The sequence below is a fragment of the Lonchura striata genome, chromosome 8 (genome assembly GCF_046129695.1).
Source record: "Lonchura striata isolate bLonStr1 chromosome 8, bLonStr1.mat, whole genome shotgun sequence".
Taxonomy (NCBI): domain Eukaryota; kingdom Metazoa; phylum Chordata; class Aves; order Passeriformes; family Estrildidae; genus Lonchura; species Lonchura striata.
In genome coordinates this window covers 33,671,982-33,686,483 of record NC_134610.1, presented here as the reverse complement: position 1 = coordinate 33,686,483, position 14,502 = coordinate 33,671,982, and the positions used below count along the sequence as shown (strand labels likewise).

Below are 14,502 nucleotides of genomic sequence, written 5' to 3'. Positions count from 1 at the left end.
CTCACATTAAGTTTGACAGTAGCCAGAGACAAGTTTTGTTCTCACCTTATTTTGGAGACAATGCCCACCACCACGAAGGGCACACAAAGCTGAAGTAATCTGTATCTCTGTGAGTAAAATGACTTGCATGTTTAAGAGAAGAAATTTTACCATCTGGAAGATTTTATTTATCTCTATACTGAATTTCTGCTGGCAGCAGAGGCTTTCAGGTTTGCAATCAGCATTTGACCACACCTAAATACTAACACTACAGTGGATGCTACAAAGGGAAAGTCCTGCAAATCGGTCCCCTGCCTTCCCTCACAGTGAGGGTAGAGAGAAAAAAGTAGATTCTTCAGAAAGGCCATTACAGCAAAGTCTCCTGAAAATTCACCTGTGCTCTGTTCTCTAGGCTACACTGGCATCTTGGACTGGCACAGAAACATAGGTCCATCTGCCTGCAAAAAGATCAAAACTCCTGCAACAAGTCAAAGCAGGTGAGGGAAAAGTGGAGAAAGCTCTGTGTTACTCCAACAGCTCCTAGCCCATGCCAACTGCTCAGCCACTGAAGATGCCCTTGACACCAAGCACCCACTTCCTCTCTCACTGCAGGCAGGAGCCTGACATGCCTCCAGATTCTGCTTGATCACTCCTTTATTCACCAGTTATGGTTACAATCCAGCACAGCAGGGTCTAGTCTTGATCCAGAAACAGCCAAGGCTGGCAGCATGGCACAGAGTGGGGACACAGAGCAGAAGCCCCCACCTTATACAGGAGTGCTCAGAGCAGGGAACTGCTCAAACCTCACTGCCTTGCACTTGTTTCCATGGTTATGCTCTCCAAGTTCCCACTCTCAATCAATCCCTGCCATACACACTCCTAGGAATTCACATCTTAATTCTCTGAACTCTCCATGCAGAATCCAGGCTCTCAAGAGTATGTCAAGCCATTCTGTTGTGCAGCAGCCTTTCCAAGAGCAAAGCTGCAAACAGCTCCTAAATGCAGATTCCAGAGCAGGGAAAAAAAAACCATTTGCCACACCCTCGAGATCTTACTCTTCCACTGTCTGCCAGCAGGCTTCTGTCCTGGCTGAACAGACCCATCATGAAGGAAAACCTTTTCTCCCTGGGGACAACCAGTCACAGAAGATTAGCACTGATGGATACCACTTGTTCTACCCTTTCCCATATGGGTCTGTCAGGTAGAAAGAATGTAAAAATTTAGAGAAGCCTGGGAAAGCCCTGTTTCTTCTTTAAGGGCTTTTAAACAGCATGAAAACTTCTCAACTAAGGTTCTTCAGTAGTCTCCTTCACAGGTCTTCTAGCTAGCCCTGCTTAAACACAACACAACTGTGCTCAGAAACAAGGATAAATAATCCCTGTAACTGCAAGGATCTCCTAAAATTACAGGTGTTGCTGCATGAATTTGGGCAGGAGTGGACTGCAGTTCAGCTGGACCAGATTCCACAAGAAGAGTTAGGTATTTAATCCCTCAGTCACATTTAGGTAAAACCAGTCGAGTAGCACAGCACTCATCCATCTAAGAATTCTGTTTCAAAGCAGAGCAGAAACACAGGCCCTCCACACCTCACACAGTAAGTTACTGCCTTTGCATGAAGTTCAAGCAACAAAACATATTCAAATAGACATTTAACTGCAGCTACATGCATTACATGCATAACAGACAGGGCAGGATGGGAGGGAACAAAATCCTGGAGATTACATGGGGGGATTATCTGGACAAAACCAGGGGGAAAAAAATAACACCTCAGCTTTCACTGTCAAATTATCATCCCTTGGCTCAGGATTCTCCACGCTCTGTAGTACCTGAAAGACTTTAGCTTTGTTTGGAGAAAAAAAGGCAACAGACCTCCTCCCCTCAAAATGTGCCCTACCTGAACTTTTTAACCTTCTTCCTAGAGAAGAAAGCATGGATCTTTTGATGCACGGAGTTACCAAACATGCCTTCCTCTCTGTTCCTCAGAGAGAGCTGAGCACTGCCACGTTCCCACCCCAGGTCTCAGTTCTCAGTCCCTTTCTGCCCCGGCTAGCTCTCCAATGGGGCGAGAAGGGCAGATGGAAGCACCCTCCGCTGAGCCCAGCAGGGCTTTGGAGAGTGCTTTGTGGGTCTGATGGGCGCAGCTGAATCCCACGGCTTGGCAAAGAAGAGAGTCTTGTTAGGGGCTGAAGCCAAAGTTTATTGCAGCCCAGCAGGGCCCAACAACCCCCGAATGATGCCAGCTAACAAGAGCCCCAGCAGGCTGCTTGCAACATCTTATATACTGAGAGGAGGGGACTTGGCCAGCCAATAGGAGCACAAGGGGAGTGACTATTGCATTGACAGACACATATGGGAACCAATGAGGGATGGATACGGGCGGGGCCCAGGCCCCTGTCCAATCACCCGGCACTGGGGATGGAAGGTTCTGGATGTATGGGCGGGGACACCGAGTGATGGACAGGGTGCCTGGGAGGGGCCAAGGGAATGACTCAGCACTTTAGGGGATGATTGACACCCAGGGTAAGGCGGGAAAACAGGGACAAACCAAGCTGAATGTAGGGGTACATAGGAACAAACCATTACACTTGAGAAATTATAACAAAACATGCAGTAACACGACTCCACAGAGCACCACCTCACCAGTATGCTTCTCTGTCCAGAACAAGGGTGTTCACACAAAACCAGGTTTGGGATTCCCTCCACCAGGGCCACACTGCTTTTTAATCCCAGTAACTGGGACTTCTGCATAGCCAAGCACCTTTTTTTGCAGCGCTTGTTGCCCAGAGCAGCAGCAGTACTCTCAGCAGAATGCTGCCCAGAGAAGCTGTGGCTGCCTCATCCCTGGAAATGTTCAAGGCCAAGTTGGACAGGACTTGGTGGAAGCCAGTCTAGTGGAAGGTGTCCCTTCCCGTGGCAGGGGGTGGAATGAGATGAGCTTTCAGGTCCCTTCCAAACCCATCTATGATTTCTCTGTTCCACCCAGAGCACAGAGCCACACTCCCCTCAGCCTGAGTTCAGGCTGGGACTGACTGAGCATCCACCATGGATCCACGATGACACACTCCAAACACCCCTCAAAGTCTGCACTGTTCCTGTTCGTTACCAAGATGGACCCAAAAGCTCACCCCCAACACCCATCTCCTGTCACCTTCACCACCCTGGCACTGTCCACGTGCTCCTGCTGTGTCCAGCCAGCTGAGGGGATCTGCAGGGCGGGCAGAGGAGGCTGTGCCACATGGGCAGTCCAGGGCCACCATTTCACCATTTCCCTGGTGTTCAAGGAGCCTGCGGGCCGGTGTGTGGTTGTGCCACATGGGCGGCCCAGGGCCACCATTTCACCATTTCCCTGGCGTACAAGGGCCCTGAGGGCCGGTGTGCGGCCGCACTTCACGGCGCTGAGGGGTCACTGCGCCCAGGCTCCGCTGCTCTGTGCAGGGTGTTGCTGCACGGCACCCCCAGAGGTCCCTGATCCGGGGGCCTGGATCACGGGTGCACAGGTCCTGACCACAGAATCACAGGGCTGGTTTGGTTGGAAGATCATCTCGAGACCTCTGAGATCATCGAGTCCAACCAACACGATGAACCAACACCGCCTTGTCAACCAGGCCATGGCACTCAGTGCTACTTCCAGACTGTCCTTAAACCCCTTCAGGGACAGTGACTCCACCTGGCAGCCAGTTCCAATGTCTAATCACCTTCTCAGAGAAGAAATTTGCACCCAGCAGGGAGATACTGATCCGCAGAAGAGGATGCCAGCCATAAAAATTGATCCTTTTGTATAAAAGTGGAAGGGATTGGCTGAACAATACAACTGGATCTGCTGTGACTGCTCTGGGGCAGACTGAGGGCAGTACTGCACGTTGTGCAGGGTTTGGATTCAGGAGGAGCTGGATCACAAACATAGGAAGCTAACACATACAATTAGATGACAAGCGAGTTTATTTTGCAAAACAATCACTATACAGCAACAAATACAATTGCAAATCGGATTGAAAAACATGAACTACCTACCACCAGCCATTCAAGAAATGCCTCTTTTATGGTAACAGGCTCTAGAATTATCAGAAAAAACACAGGTTTGTAACAGCAGACTGTACTCCTTGATATCCCAGCATACAGCATTGTTTACTTGTTGGCTTTTTCTCTTTGCTAAAGTTGAAGTGGCTTTTATACACTTGACTTTTCCCAGTGTGAAACTAATTTACCTTCCTGCAGTGGGAATTGCTGGAGTTGCAGAGGGAGTTGCTTTAGCAATCTGACTAGTGAGTGAACTCACAGACACCTAGGCTAGAAATCTACCAGCACTGATTTTCACAGCTAATGTGATCTACTCTTCATGGCATTTGCCTTTGAAGGGACATACACTTGGGTTTCAAACAGTATTTAGTCCAGCATGGAAAAAACTTCTGCTCATGTGGTAGTCAACACAGGCTGCCTTTTGACTCCCTTTGAGTCATGTATTTAGGCAAACTTAGACGTGTGAGCAGTCATGATGAGGTTACTACTGTACCATAGCAGAGGGCTGAATGATTAATTCCATTTACTGCTGTACAGTGAAAATATATATTGCCCTTGTGGGCCCATAATTTTCCTCATCAGGTTTAGTTTTTCCTTTACTCTTGCTGGACAGAGGTATGATCAACTTTGATTTGTTTCAGCTTGTGGTTACATAGAAAGAAAACTCTGCAGATGAGGCAGAAGCACTCTCTCATCTCTACAACCTGATGGATTATTGAATTTGGGGTGCTCCCCTAGGTACCCAAACAAGGTTTCACCATTCCTTTTGTCTGGATTACCTCTGCTTTGTTACACAATTGGGTCTCAGGCACCCAACAAACCTGCTGGCTCAACATGCCTGTGAAAAAGAAACATAACAGATGCAGTTTCCAGGAAGCTGGCTCTATCTTCTTTAGTGGGCATTACATATTTACAAACTGTTGTTTTTAAAACGAACACTCTTCTTGAGAAAGTTAAGATTAATATGAGCTTTTCAGTGAACATCTAGAGTCATGTAACATAACTTTTTTTTTTAATTATTATTCAAAAGCACAAAACTCTTAATTTCTTTTCATCTAACTCCACAGCATTCTAGGATTCTTTCTATGGAAGGATGATAACGATTACGAAGGTCTTTGCTTCAGTCAAAACAAGAAAGCTCATTTTAATGCATGAAATAAATGACTTGGTGTGTTACACACTCTAGCTTTGGACTCATAGGTGGATTAACTAAGCCTTATTTTCTAGATTATGCCAATTTTAAAAGCAGAATAAAAAAAACACTTGAGTCTCAGGTTAACACTGTTCCCATGAGATGCTGCTTGGGTTCAGAGAGAGGTTCAGTAGTACCATAGCTTTTCTCCTACACTGGCAAAAGGCATAGAAAGAAAAACCACTGCAAGGCTAATTCATATTAATTGATAGCATAATCAGAGCAATGTGATACAAATACTGTCAGTTTTCCTTTCTGTTTGTTGTTTTTCTGAAAACATGGGAAGAAGATTTTAATGCACCTCACTTGACACTGTTTCCACGTGAGTTCTTTAAGCAGAAGTGTAACAAATACAAGGCAGAAATCAGAATCCTCCAATTGCACTTGGGATGGTTCTAAAATCACTGTCCTTTGTATGAAACAACTGACTTACAAACAGTGTTAGTTACTTTATTGTGTGAAAAAGCTTTTTGCACAGCAGAAATGTCATGTGTGGGGCTGTCAGAAGTTCTTATTCAGTAAAAGTTGGAGAGATTTAACCACTTTATTTTGTGGTGGTACTGCTGTAGCAGCTTAGCCAAAACCCCACTTTGGTCCACTGAGTATTTACTGTCCAGTAACTGCATTACTACCCGAATGTAATGATGGGGAATCCTGTGCCATTAATTTTTAGAATCTCCACAGACATAAAAATCTCTGTGAGTCTTTTCAGACCAAACCCCAACACACACACACACACACATAAAAATTAAGAAGGAAAAAGAACAGATCAAAAATTTCCAAAACACATCATTAACCTGATACATATATCAAGTATAGCTCAACTGACAGTGCAAAGTTCAGTTATGAGGTTTCAAAAGGAATAGATAAAACAATCTGCAAGAATGTAAACTGGTCATTCTTAATGTCTCATGTACATAGGGCATCAGCAGGTGATGATGTGCTGCTGAGGATCATCCCCATCACCAGTGCTCTCTCAGGTAACTCCACTAGAATTGGTTGTGTATCTGCCTTTTATCTTTCCTGCACACTTTTTCTTATATTTTTTATAGTCAATATAATCCCACTTTGCTCAGATTTTAAGATTCCCTATTTAGCTGATGAATCACTATGACAACCAGTCTAGGGAGCTCATTTTTATTTATTCATGTATTGTAATTTACAGGCATCTCTACTATGATTATCACTGTTACCTGAGTGGCTGAGTGTGTACATGGGAGACATCACTAAAGGAGTGGAAACAACATCTTTTTTTCTGTGTTTCAACTTTAGCAAAAGAAAAATAATAAATCAAACATTCATTGTTACTATGGGAATGAAAAAAAAAAAAGATGAGGAAGGAAGGGAGGGAAAGAGAAAGGAAAGAAAGGAAATAAAGGAAGAAAGAGAGAGAAAGGGAGAATGAGAGAGAGAAAAGAGAGAAAGAACAAAAGAAAGAACCAAACTATTGTGGATTTTTAAAAAATCCATAGTCCAAACTCAGCCTTCTTTGGAGACTCTTTTACAAACATCTGGACCCCACAAAAATCATTCCTTTGTGAAGAAAGGGAGGGAAGAGAAGAAGGAAGGAATCCTTTTTCTAGCATTACAGAATAGACTTGCATCTGTCACTAAAACAGGGTCACGGCTTTTAGTTGTTACAGAAAGCAACTTCATGCTACAATTTTCATCTTTTTTTAATGTATTCTTATGAATAGGGAAAAAAGCCCCTGCTAACATCTACTTTTACATACCTAAAATTGCAACACCAAAGGGTGCAAGAGACACAGATACTGTGAATAAAGAAGTAGAATATTCAAGTATATGAGGAGGGCGTATCACAAATGGCCACAGAGAAATATATATAGCTATAATACTGTATCAAACAGATGGAAAGAATGTGAAACTGGTGGTATGCACACAAATCTAGCTGCTTAACCAACTTTTCTAATCAGACACAAGTCTGTTGGGGTATGAGTGCTCGCTTTCAGCAGCTTTTTTACGTCACTTCCCAAAGCACGATTCAGATGTTTTCAGCTAGTATTTTTAGTTATTATTTAAATAATTTATTGGCTTTTCAGCTATACACTGACATAATTAACCAGGTTCAAAAAATGTTAATAACTTAATTCAACTTTTGTTCTACTCATTTATACAAAGTAACTTTTTTTTTTTTTTTAATTACATTTCAATTTCCCTATATGCCCTTCCTTCTGGTAAGCAGACTGTTAATTTAACTTGTAATAACTTACAATGGGCGACTTTTCTTTTTTATTTCCCCATCTATCAAAAGAACTGTGAAATGAGCAACTTGGGATATTAACAAGGCTCTTCAGAAAGAGGTGGATGGCCTTCAGGCACATGAAAGGTAAAAATGCATTTTTATCATACTACAGTACTCCATGCAAGACAGAGCAGAGCAACAATAATTGTCCAATGTAACATACCGCTGTATACCCATATAAAGCCAGTGTCTTCCTGTTATAAATGGAGGTCAGGCCAATTTCTGCATCTATGGAATTTATTTTTTTTTTCTGTTTTTTTTTTTTTTTTTTTTTTTAACTGTATGGTAACTACAAGTCTTGGGATGTAACTTAGTTTTAGACATGGTAAAGAATGAACGTAACACCTGCTCTGAGCCCATTCCTGCCAAGAGCTCATGCCTAAATATTATTACTTCATACAACGCAAAATGAGCAAATTCATAACCCCTGCTTGGCAAGGGCTGCTGTGACATCTTCAGCCAGGGTAGCAAGCTGGGGTGATTCAAGCAGGTTGATGCTTCCAGAGGATGAGACGTTGCTGAGTCTGCGTGGCGAGGCCATGCTGGACCTGCCTGGTGACTGCGTGATGATCTCAGCCCCGTGATCAACACGGGCCTTGGCGTGCTCTCTGAAGTTTAGCTTCTGGCTGTCAATCTGCTCCAGGAAAATAAAGAATTTCACACGTTATATATTCACTAAATTATCTCATTTTAGATCATCATTTGGGCATAATTTTGCTTACTTTTAAAAACTATTAGAAGGATCAAAGCTTCTTTGCTCCTTAGAAAATTGAATTTTTCACCTTGCCTAATAGCTACTGGCATACTATGCTACATTCTCTTACCATTTCTGTCTCTGATGGATGCTTTAAAGAGAAGTTCCTAGCTGTACAAATTTCAGAAGCATTATATGGGCACTATGATTTGTTTTCAAAATCTGTATTTTCAAATATTTGTGGGATTGATCTTACTTTCAGGATGTTTTCCTCCTGTTTCACAATGGAGTCCTCATCTCAGCTCATACCTGTGCTGTCCCTCAGTCCCAAACAAGGTTTATCTTTAGGGGAAAAACAGTGCACAAACTACATGACATTTCACTCTCAGCTTAGATGTGAATGCAAGATTGGTCATTCTAAATTTCAAAGGGAACAAATTGGTGTATGAGTGTGCTTGAAAGAGGACAGACAGATGTTTCCTACATAACTCAGAGCCATCACTGAATTTACAGCTTTAGTAATTTCACTGGGCCAGGGGCACAGTGGGAGCCTTTTCTGGCAGCTGTTCATTTACCTTGACGTTACCACCACCAGGTACATGGTGAGCATTTTCCAGTGAACCAACTTTAGCCTGAGCTTTTTCTTTGAAATCCAGTTTCACACTCTCAATTTTCACACGCCCACCTCCTACAGAGGAAAAGAAAACACAGATTAGGAAGTTGAAATGGTGCAGGAGGAAGTGTGACCTGAAGCACGAGTGCACTTGCATTACTTCCCTTTTAGCTGAGATCTAATGGTTTTGGAGAATAATGCTCTACATGTTCAGTAAAATATAAAATCTTCAACATATATTTAAACTGTAAGTAGGTCCTACAGGTTTTCATGGGATTTAAGCACATGCTTAAGTATTTCAGACTTCAGCCTGTATTTCAATCTTATACCAGACCACCATCCTTTGGCGCTATTTTTTTATCACCTCTCTAAACTAGGTGGCCTTATGCCTTTATGTCTGTATATATTCAGTTAAGTAGTTTAATGCACTATTACTACTAAAGAGTATTTATTTTTCTCTTTGACTGTAAAGAAAAATGGTATCATCCATGACTTTGAGTTCAAATAATACTATTAGGTCCTTGCTTTGTCCCATAACCCATAAATTCCTACAGTACCTGGTTTGTGGTGGATATTCTTGAGTGAGCCACACTTGGAAGTCACATGACTCAAGTCAATCTTCTTGGTTACAATTTGTACCTGTCAAAAGTGCACATACAAAAATTACAGGAATGAAGAGAATAAAATAAATAAATAAAAAGCCAAGCACTGCAGAGAAAGAGTGAGAGGCCTCTACAAACCACTGGAAAAGGAGAAATGGTTAGTAGAAAACAGACCATGCCACAAAGGAGGAAACCTCCCACCTAGGGAGATGACAGAGCTGGGTTAAGCTTTACTATTAGCAAAATGAAGAGGAGGATAAAGGAGGTCAGCTTGTGTGTTCTTTCTAAAATGTTTCTGAGCCTCCTCCTTTCAGGGTAGGTGCTCTAAAGCCCTGCACACAGCAGGATCCATCCCATTTACTTCAGTCTCAATTATGCATCCTGGCAACTAGAATAATTTGGTAGCTGCTTTTTTCTCTACCATCTGTTTTGTATTTTCTGCATCTAAATATGGTATGCATTTCCTGTCAGTCCACTATGGAGAGTCTGAGAAATCTATGCATGTGCCTTCTGCAGCTGTACCTGAGCAGGCTGAGGTTCAGCCAGCTGGCTCAGTGCTCACTGGAGAGCAGCAGGTCAGGCACCCTCCTTCCTCCTGCTACCACCTTGCCATGGCCGTGCTGAGCCTGGGAACAGCCACAGAGTGACACTCCCGTCTTGCCTGCACTCCCAAATAGCTCCAAGATGCAGCCCACAGCCAAGGCACTGAGCTGGCAGCCCCAAGGAGGCACAGCCCTCCAGGCCAGCCAGGAGCTCCAGGGTAACTGCAATGCCACTGGCTTGCTCACCACACCACCGTGACTTAGGCCAGCACTGGCTGCTCTATTGACCCTGCCTGGATCAGGCATGCCCACACCATCAGCTCTTCCCATCTGAGAGGTGATCATTCCCATCAGGACAGTCATAGCCACCTTAAGCTGTTCCAGTGTGCCCAATAAAACCAGCAGGTGTCTGGTCAAACTCTGGGCCACCTCAGTTTCTTATACTGGAATAATACTGTGACATCAGCACTCAGCATGCTGGCTCATCACACCCTCTCTTCTCCAAGCTTTCTTTGCCCTTCTGTTTTATTTTCCTTCTTCCCCTCTGCTGAATGCACATAATTGAAAGGTTAGCTGAGGAAGGACTGATGCATACAAAATGCCCAACGGGGAGGCTGGAGTCCCACTGTGAGCTGCACTCTCTTTCTGGAAATTACTTTCTTGGGCTGCTCCCATGAAAGAAAGGCACTGAACCACTGACTTTCACTTGGGCATTTAGAGATAACCCTTCTTTTATCATTTCCTTTCCCTGTACAAGTTCTGAAAATGTGTTGTGCTCTGTGGGATAAGATCAGGAGGCCACCACTGCATACACAGGGCTCACTTGACTAGCAGACGTGGTAGTCAAACTGAATGTGAAACAGCAGCAAGAAGGAAAGCAGTGCTCAGAGGAAGGGAGACAGAGGGTTCTGCCTGTGTGAGGTGCTTCACCACAGTGGAAGTGCCTGTTCACAGGGTGTCCACATTACTTACATTTCCTCCCCCTGCAGAATGTTTGATGTTATCTCTGGAACCACACCGGGACTGAATATCGCTAAAATCGATCTTCTTGTTTAAAATCCTAACCTAAAAGGAATTGGAGGCAACTTACTACATACCATACACACACTCAGTTGGGGGTGCAGGACAAGGAAACCAGGGTAATTTGCCTCCTACAGTGACTCCTTCTGACACTTGTTTTGAAATGTGAGAAAATAAACCCTGTCAATATCTGTGCTTTGTATGCTCACACAGCATCTGTAAATATATTGCGCTGCTCTTTTTCTACCTCACAAAGTGGTGGTGAAATACAAAGGGTACAGCTCTATACTGGGATGTATGAGAGGTGGCTTTTCCCTGAAAAGTTTAAAGAACTCCATGCTTGCTTGGACTGGGCCTAGTCTTAGGACAGCCTGTCCTAGGGTCTATTGAGTGATGTTCAGTATTTCTGCTGAACTGGTCATAAGAAGATGGGAACCCACCTCCCCACAGCTCAGCACGCCAGTCATTGATGCAGAAAATCCCAGATCCAGCCAGCACAGGCTGAAATTCTGAAGTATCTTAACCCACTTTCTGCCATACAGCTGTAACAGCAGCTACATCCATAAAACAGACCTCAGCATGCCATGAAAGGGGAGCAACAAAATTACTTAAACTAATCAGAGTTCTGTACTGCTCCCTCTCTTTACTGCCATCTACTACAGGGCAAAACAGAAAACAACAGCATCTGGAAACCTAGAGCTACAATCACTACTTTGTGATTTCTGGTGCCTGCCAGAAATCTGGTGTACAAGATTTGGGCACAATTACCTTCTAGTGCTAGCAGTACTGTGCTTCTCCCCTGTGCTCTTAGTCTCTTCATACAACAAGGTAAGATTTTTGCTTTTCTCTTGATGATGCCAGCCTCCCTTCCACATGCCAGGAATCCACATTTTTAATATGTTACTTTAGCCACTGCAGGCATTGGACAGTGCCTGGAGGCAAACTCTGTCAAGGGCAGGCTGTGCTGTCCTGTGCTTGACCCCATGACAAAGCAGCTCCTCTACTTGGCAGAACTCAGGTGCCACCAATAATTGTACAAATAATTGTAATAATTGTACCAGGGAATGATGTGCAGCTGCATGGCAATGGCTAGTGCAGGGACAACTGGGTGCACACCTGACTAATATCATTTTCAGCTTTATTTCTGAGCAAGAGCAGGGGTTGTGCTTATCAGTAATAAGAGTTTTCAGGTGGGTGAAAAGGTTTTTCTATCCAAGGCTGCACCTGCATTCTTTGCATCAGAGTGACACCCATGTAGTATATTCTTTCTCTGGGTTAAATATGAAATCTTTATTGGATTGTATGAAATCAACATTGGATTTTATTTTTATGTATTAATATATAATAAGAAATCAAACTCTTTCCTGTACAGAAAGCCAGAGAATCTGGGTTACTATGTATTTTGCTAAATGGCAATTATAGAGCCTTCACTGGTAGATTACTTAGCACAGCCCTGTTGGCTACTGTTGTAGGTAAACCTACAAGTTCAGACAGAGGGAAATGCACACTGACCATGGTACACTGAGGTTCCTTACTGCAGCTTCTCGCCACTTTGGGAGCACAAAGCAGCACCAAAGCAGCTGAAGCAGTCAGTGGGAGGAAGCAAACGCCTGTGAAGGTTCTGCTTCCTGTCTTCAGGTCCCCAAACTGCCCCAGGTTCCCTGATAAATCTGAGATAAATCACTCCCTGTGTCTCTCCTCCCCAGATTAGGAAAATACTATTTGCCCTCTTACAGGGGCATCAGGTTTTGCAGCTCTTGGCTGCTGCAGTGGGATAACAGCACATTTAGACAGTGAGTTGAATCCTCTGGTACTTGAATGCACCCTGAACTTAAATCCAGTAAACTCTCAGAAGAAATATTCAGAGGGTCACTATTTGCAGCTAATATGAAGAAGTCTTCATAGCAAGCTGTTCCATGGATCTTTCTTATTGCATATAACAACTAAATCAAGAATGTTAAGATTATTTTTAACTTAAATATTTTAGTTTAAAGCAAAAACCTCACTTTAACTGATAAAGATCTGGTGTGATGGCATACTCAGCAACAACAGTGATGACAGCAGCAGCCAACCCCACACAACTGGTAGGTCACCTTCAGAAGGGCATCTTCAATAGTCAAACTGATTTCTGTCTTTCCCCCTCCCATCTGCTTATCTGTCCAAATAAACCAATGTACCCTAAAACATGAAAGCAAATGCCTTTGGAATTTCATGCTTGTGCTTTCTCTCAATCTAATATTTGTTTAAAAATGTACTATATGAGACACATGTCACATCAGTTACAGAAACACACATCAGATGTGTATTCAGATCTGGTTCTCAGAGAGCTTCTGGCCAGACACAACTGGGCAAAACAGAAAGAAAGTGTTCCTGGCACTTTCTGAGCACATCTCTCAGTGATGGATCAGCAGCACTTCTCAGCTATGGCCACAGGGATTCATCTGCTCCAAAAATGCTGACTTACAGGTCATGGCAAGACCTCTGCACTGGGGGCCTGTAGCTTAAAATGGAGCCAAAGCAAGGTGAAAAGTTGAGAGGGTGCCTTTGATCAAGTGCCTAAAGGCTGATTTGCACTCAAAAGTCTGACAGTTCATGAGTCTCATGGCCCATGGACCCAGCTAGCAGATATATAAAGAACCAATCATCTCAATTATCTCTCCATCTCACTGGGTGAAATATCCCCCTGTGTGGCAGGGCCAGCAGGAGACCAATGCATCATTTCTGTCCTGTGCTGAGGGCTGGAGAGAGCTGAGGGACATGCATGCATTCTGCTGCTCATCTAGCACAGGGAGGAACTGAACTGATTCAGGTTTCCCTGATATTTTGTTTCTCCCTTTCCTGGGATGTATCAGTATCCCTGCACATATTTAAATCATAACCATTCTCTATAACTAAGTATTCCACAAATGAACAGGGCTTTGTTTCCTGTAGGTAAGGGCTTAAACTGCTTACTTAATTCATCCATCATGTATACTCCAGCAAGCCCTATCACTTCCAGCCAGCATTTTGTCCCAAGCTTTCTCCCACTTCTGCTAGACTGGGCAGACAGGCTAATACACAATGAGCCAAGTGTTTGCTGTCCCTGATTGTGGAGAAGGGCTGAGTTCACTGCCTTTATCCCAATGATGGTGTTAGATGCTGAGTCCCTGTTCCATACTCTCTCAACAACCATCACCGTGTGGAGGGACCACCTGTATTTCTCACCACTGCTCCCTTGCCAGCAGCATTGGTTGAAATTGTCCAGCAAGTTCCAAATGAGCTGAGAAAGGCTGAGATTGCCAGCCAGCCAGTGTGACTGCAGGAGGAGTTTTGTTTGAGGAATCAGATTGTAATCAGGAGAGGGAGCTTACCAGAAAGGGACAGGAACCATTTAGGCTAAAGAGAAACTTTGGCTTGCAAACAAAGAATGTAAACTGACTATGAATCATTTGAAGCTGGCATCTGGAGGGAAATCTTTAGCTGTCAGAGCAAGGAGGCTCTGGAACTGCCACGTGAGGGAGCACAGCTACAAGAAAATGGCAAACTTTCACGATGGCATTTGATGAAAGGAATTAGATGATGCAGCTGCCTGCAACTGAGG

At 43.7% G+C, this 14,502-nt stretch overlaps 1 protein-coding gene across 43 annotated transcripts in view; it reads right to left on the bottom strand.

The window, feature by feature from the left end:
- Window positions 1-3,900: 3,900 nt before the first annotated feature.
- Window positions 3,901-14,502, bottom strand: part of MAP2 (microtubule associated protein 2) — a 233,372-nt gene continuing 222,770 nt past the window's right edge. For 29 of the 43 annotated variants that reach the window (XM_077785165.1, XM_021532516.3, XM_021532517.3 and 26 more), the window contains 4 exons: window positions 10,875-10,967; window positions 9,316-9,397; window positions 8,721-8,833; window positions 3,901-8,085 (listed from right to left, as the gene is read on the bottom strand). In XM_077785165.1, the coding sequence (XP_077641291.1) occupies window positions 7,870-8,085; window positions 8,721-8,833; window positions 9,316-9,397; window positions 10,875-10,967 (504 nt within the window). In that variant the 3' untranslated portion in view covers window positions 3,901-7,869. The remainder of the gene's footprint in view (window positions 8,086-8,720; window positions 8,834-9,315; window positions 9,398-10,874; window positions 10,968-14,502) is intronic. The other 14 variants (XM_021532536.3, XM_031505349.2, XM_031505350.2 and 11 more) reach the window with 1 other exon arrangement.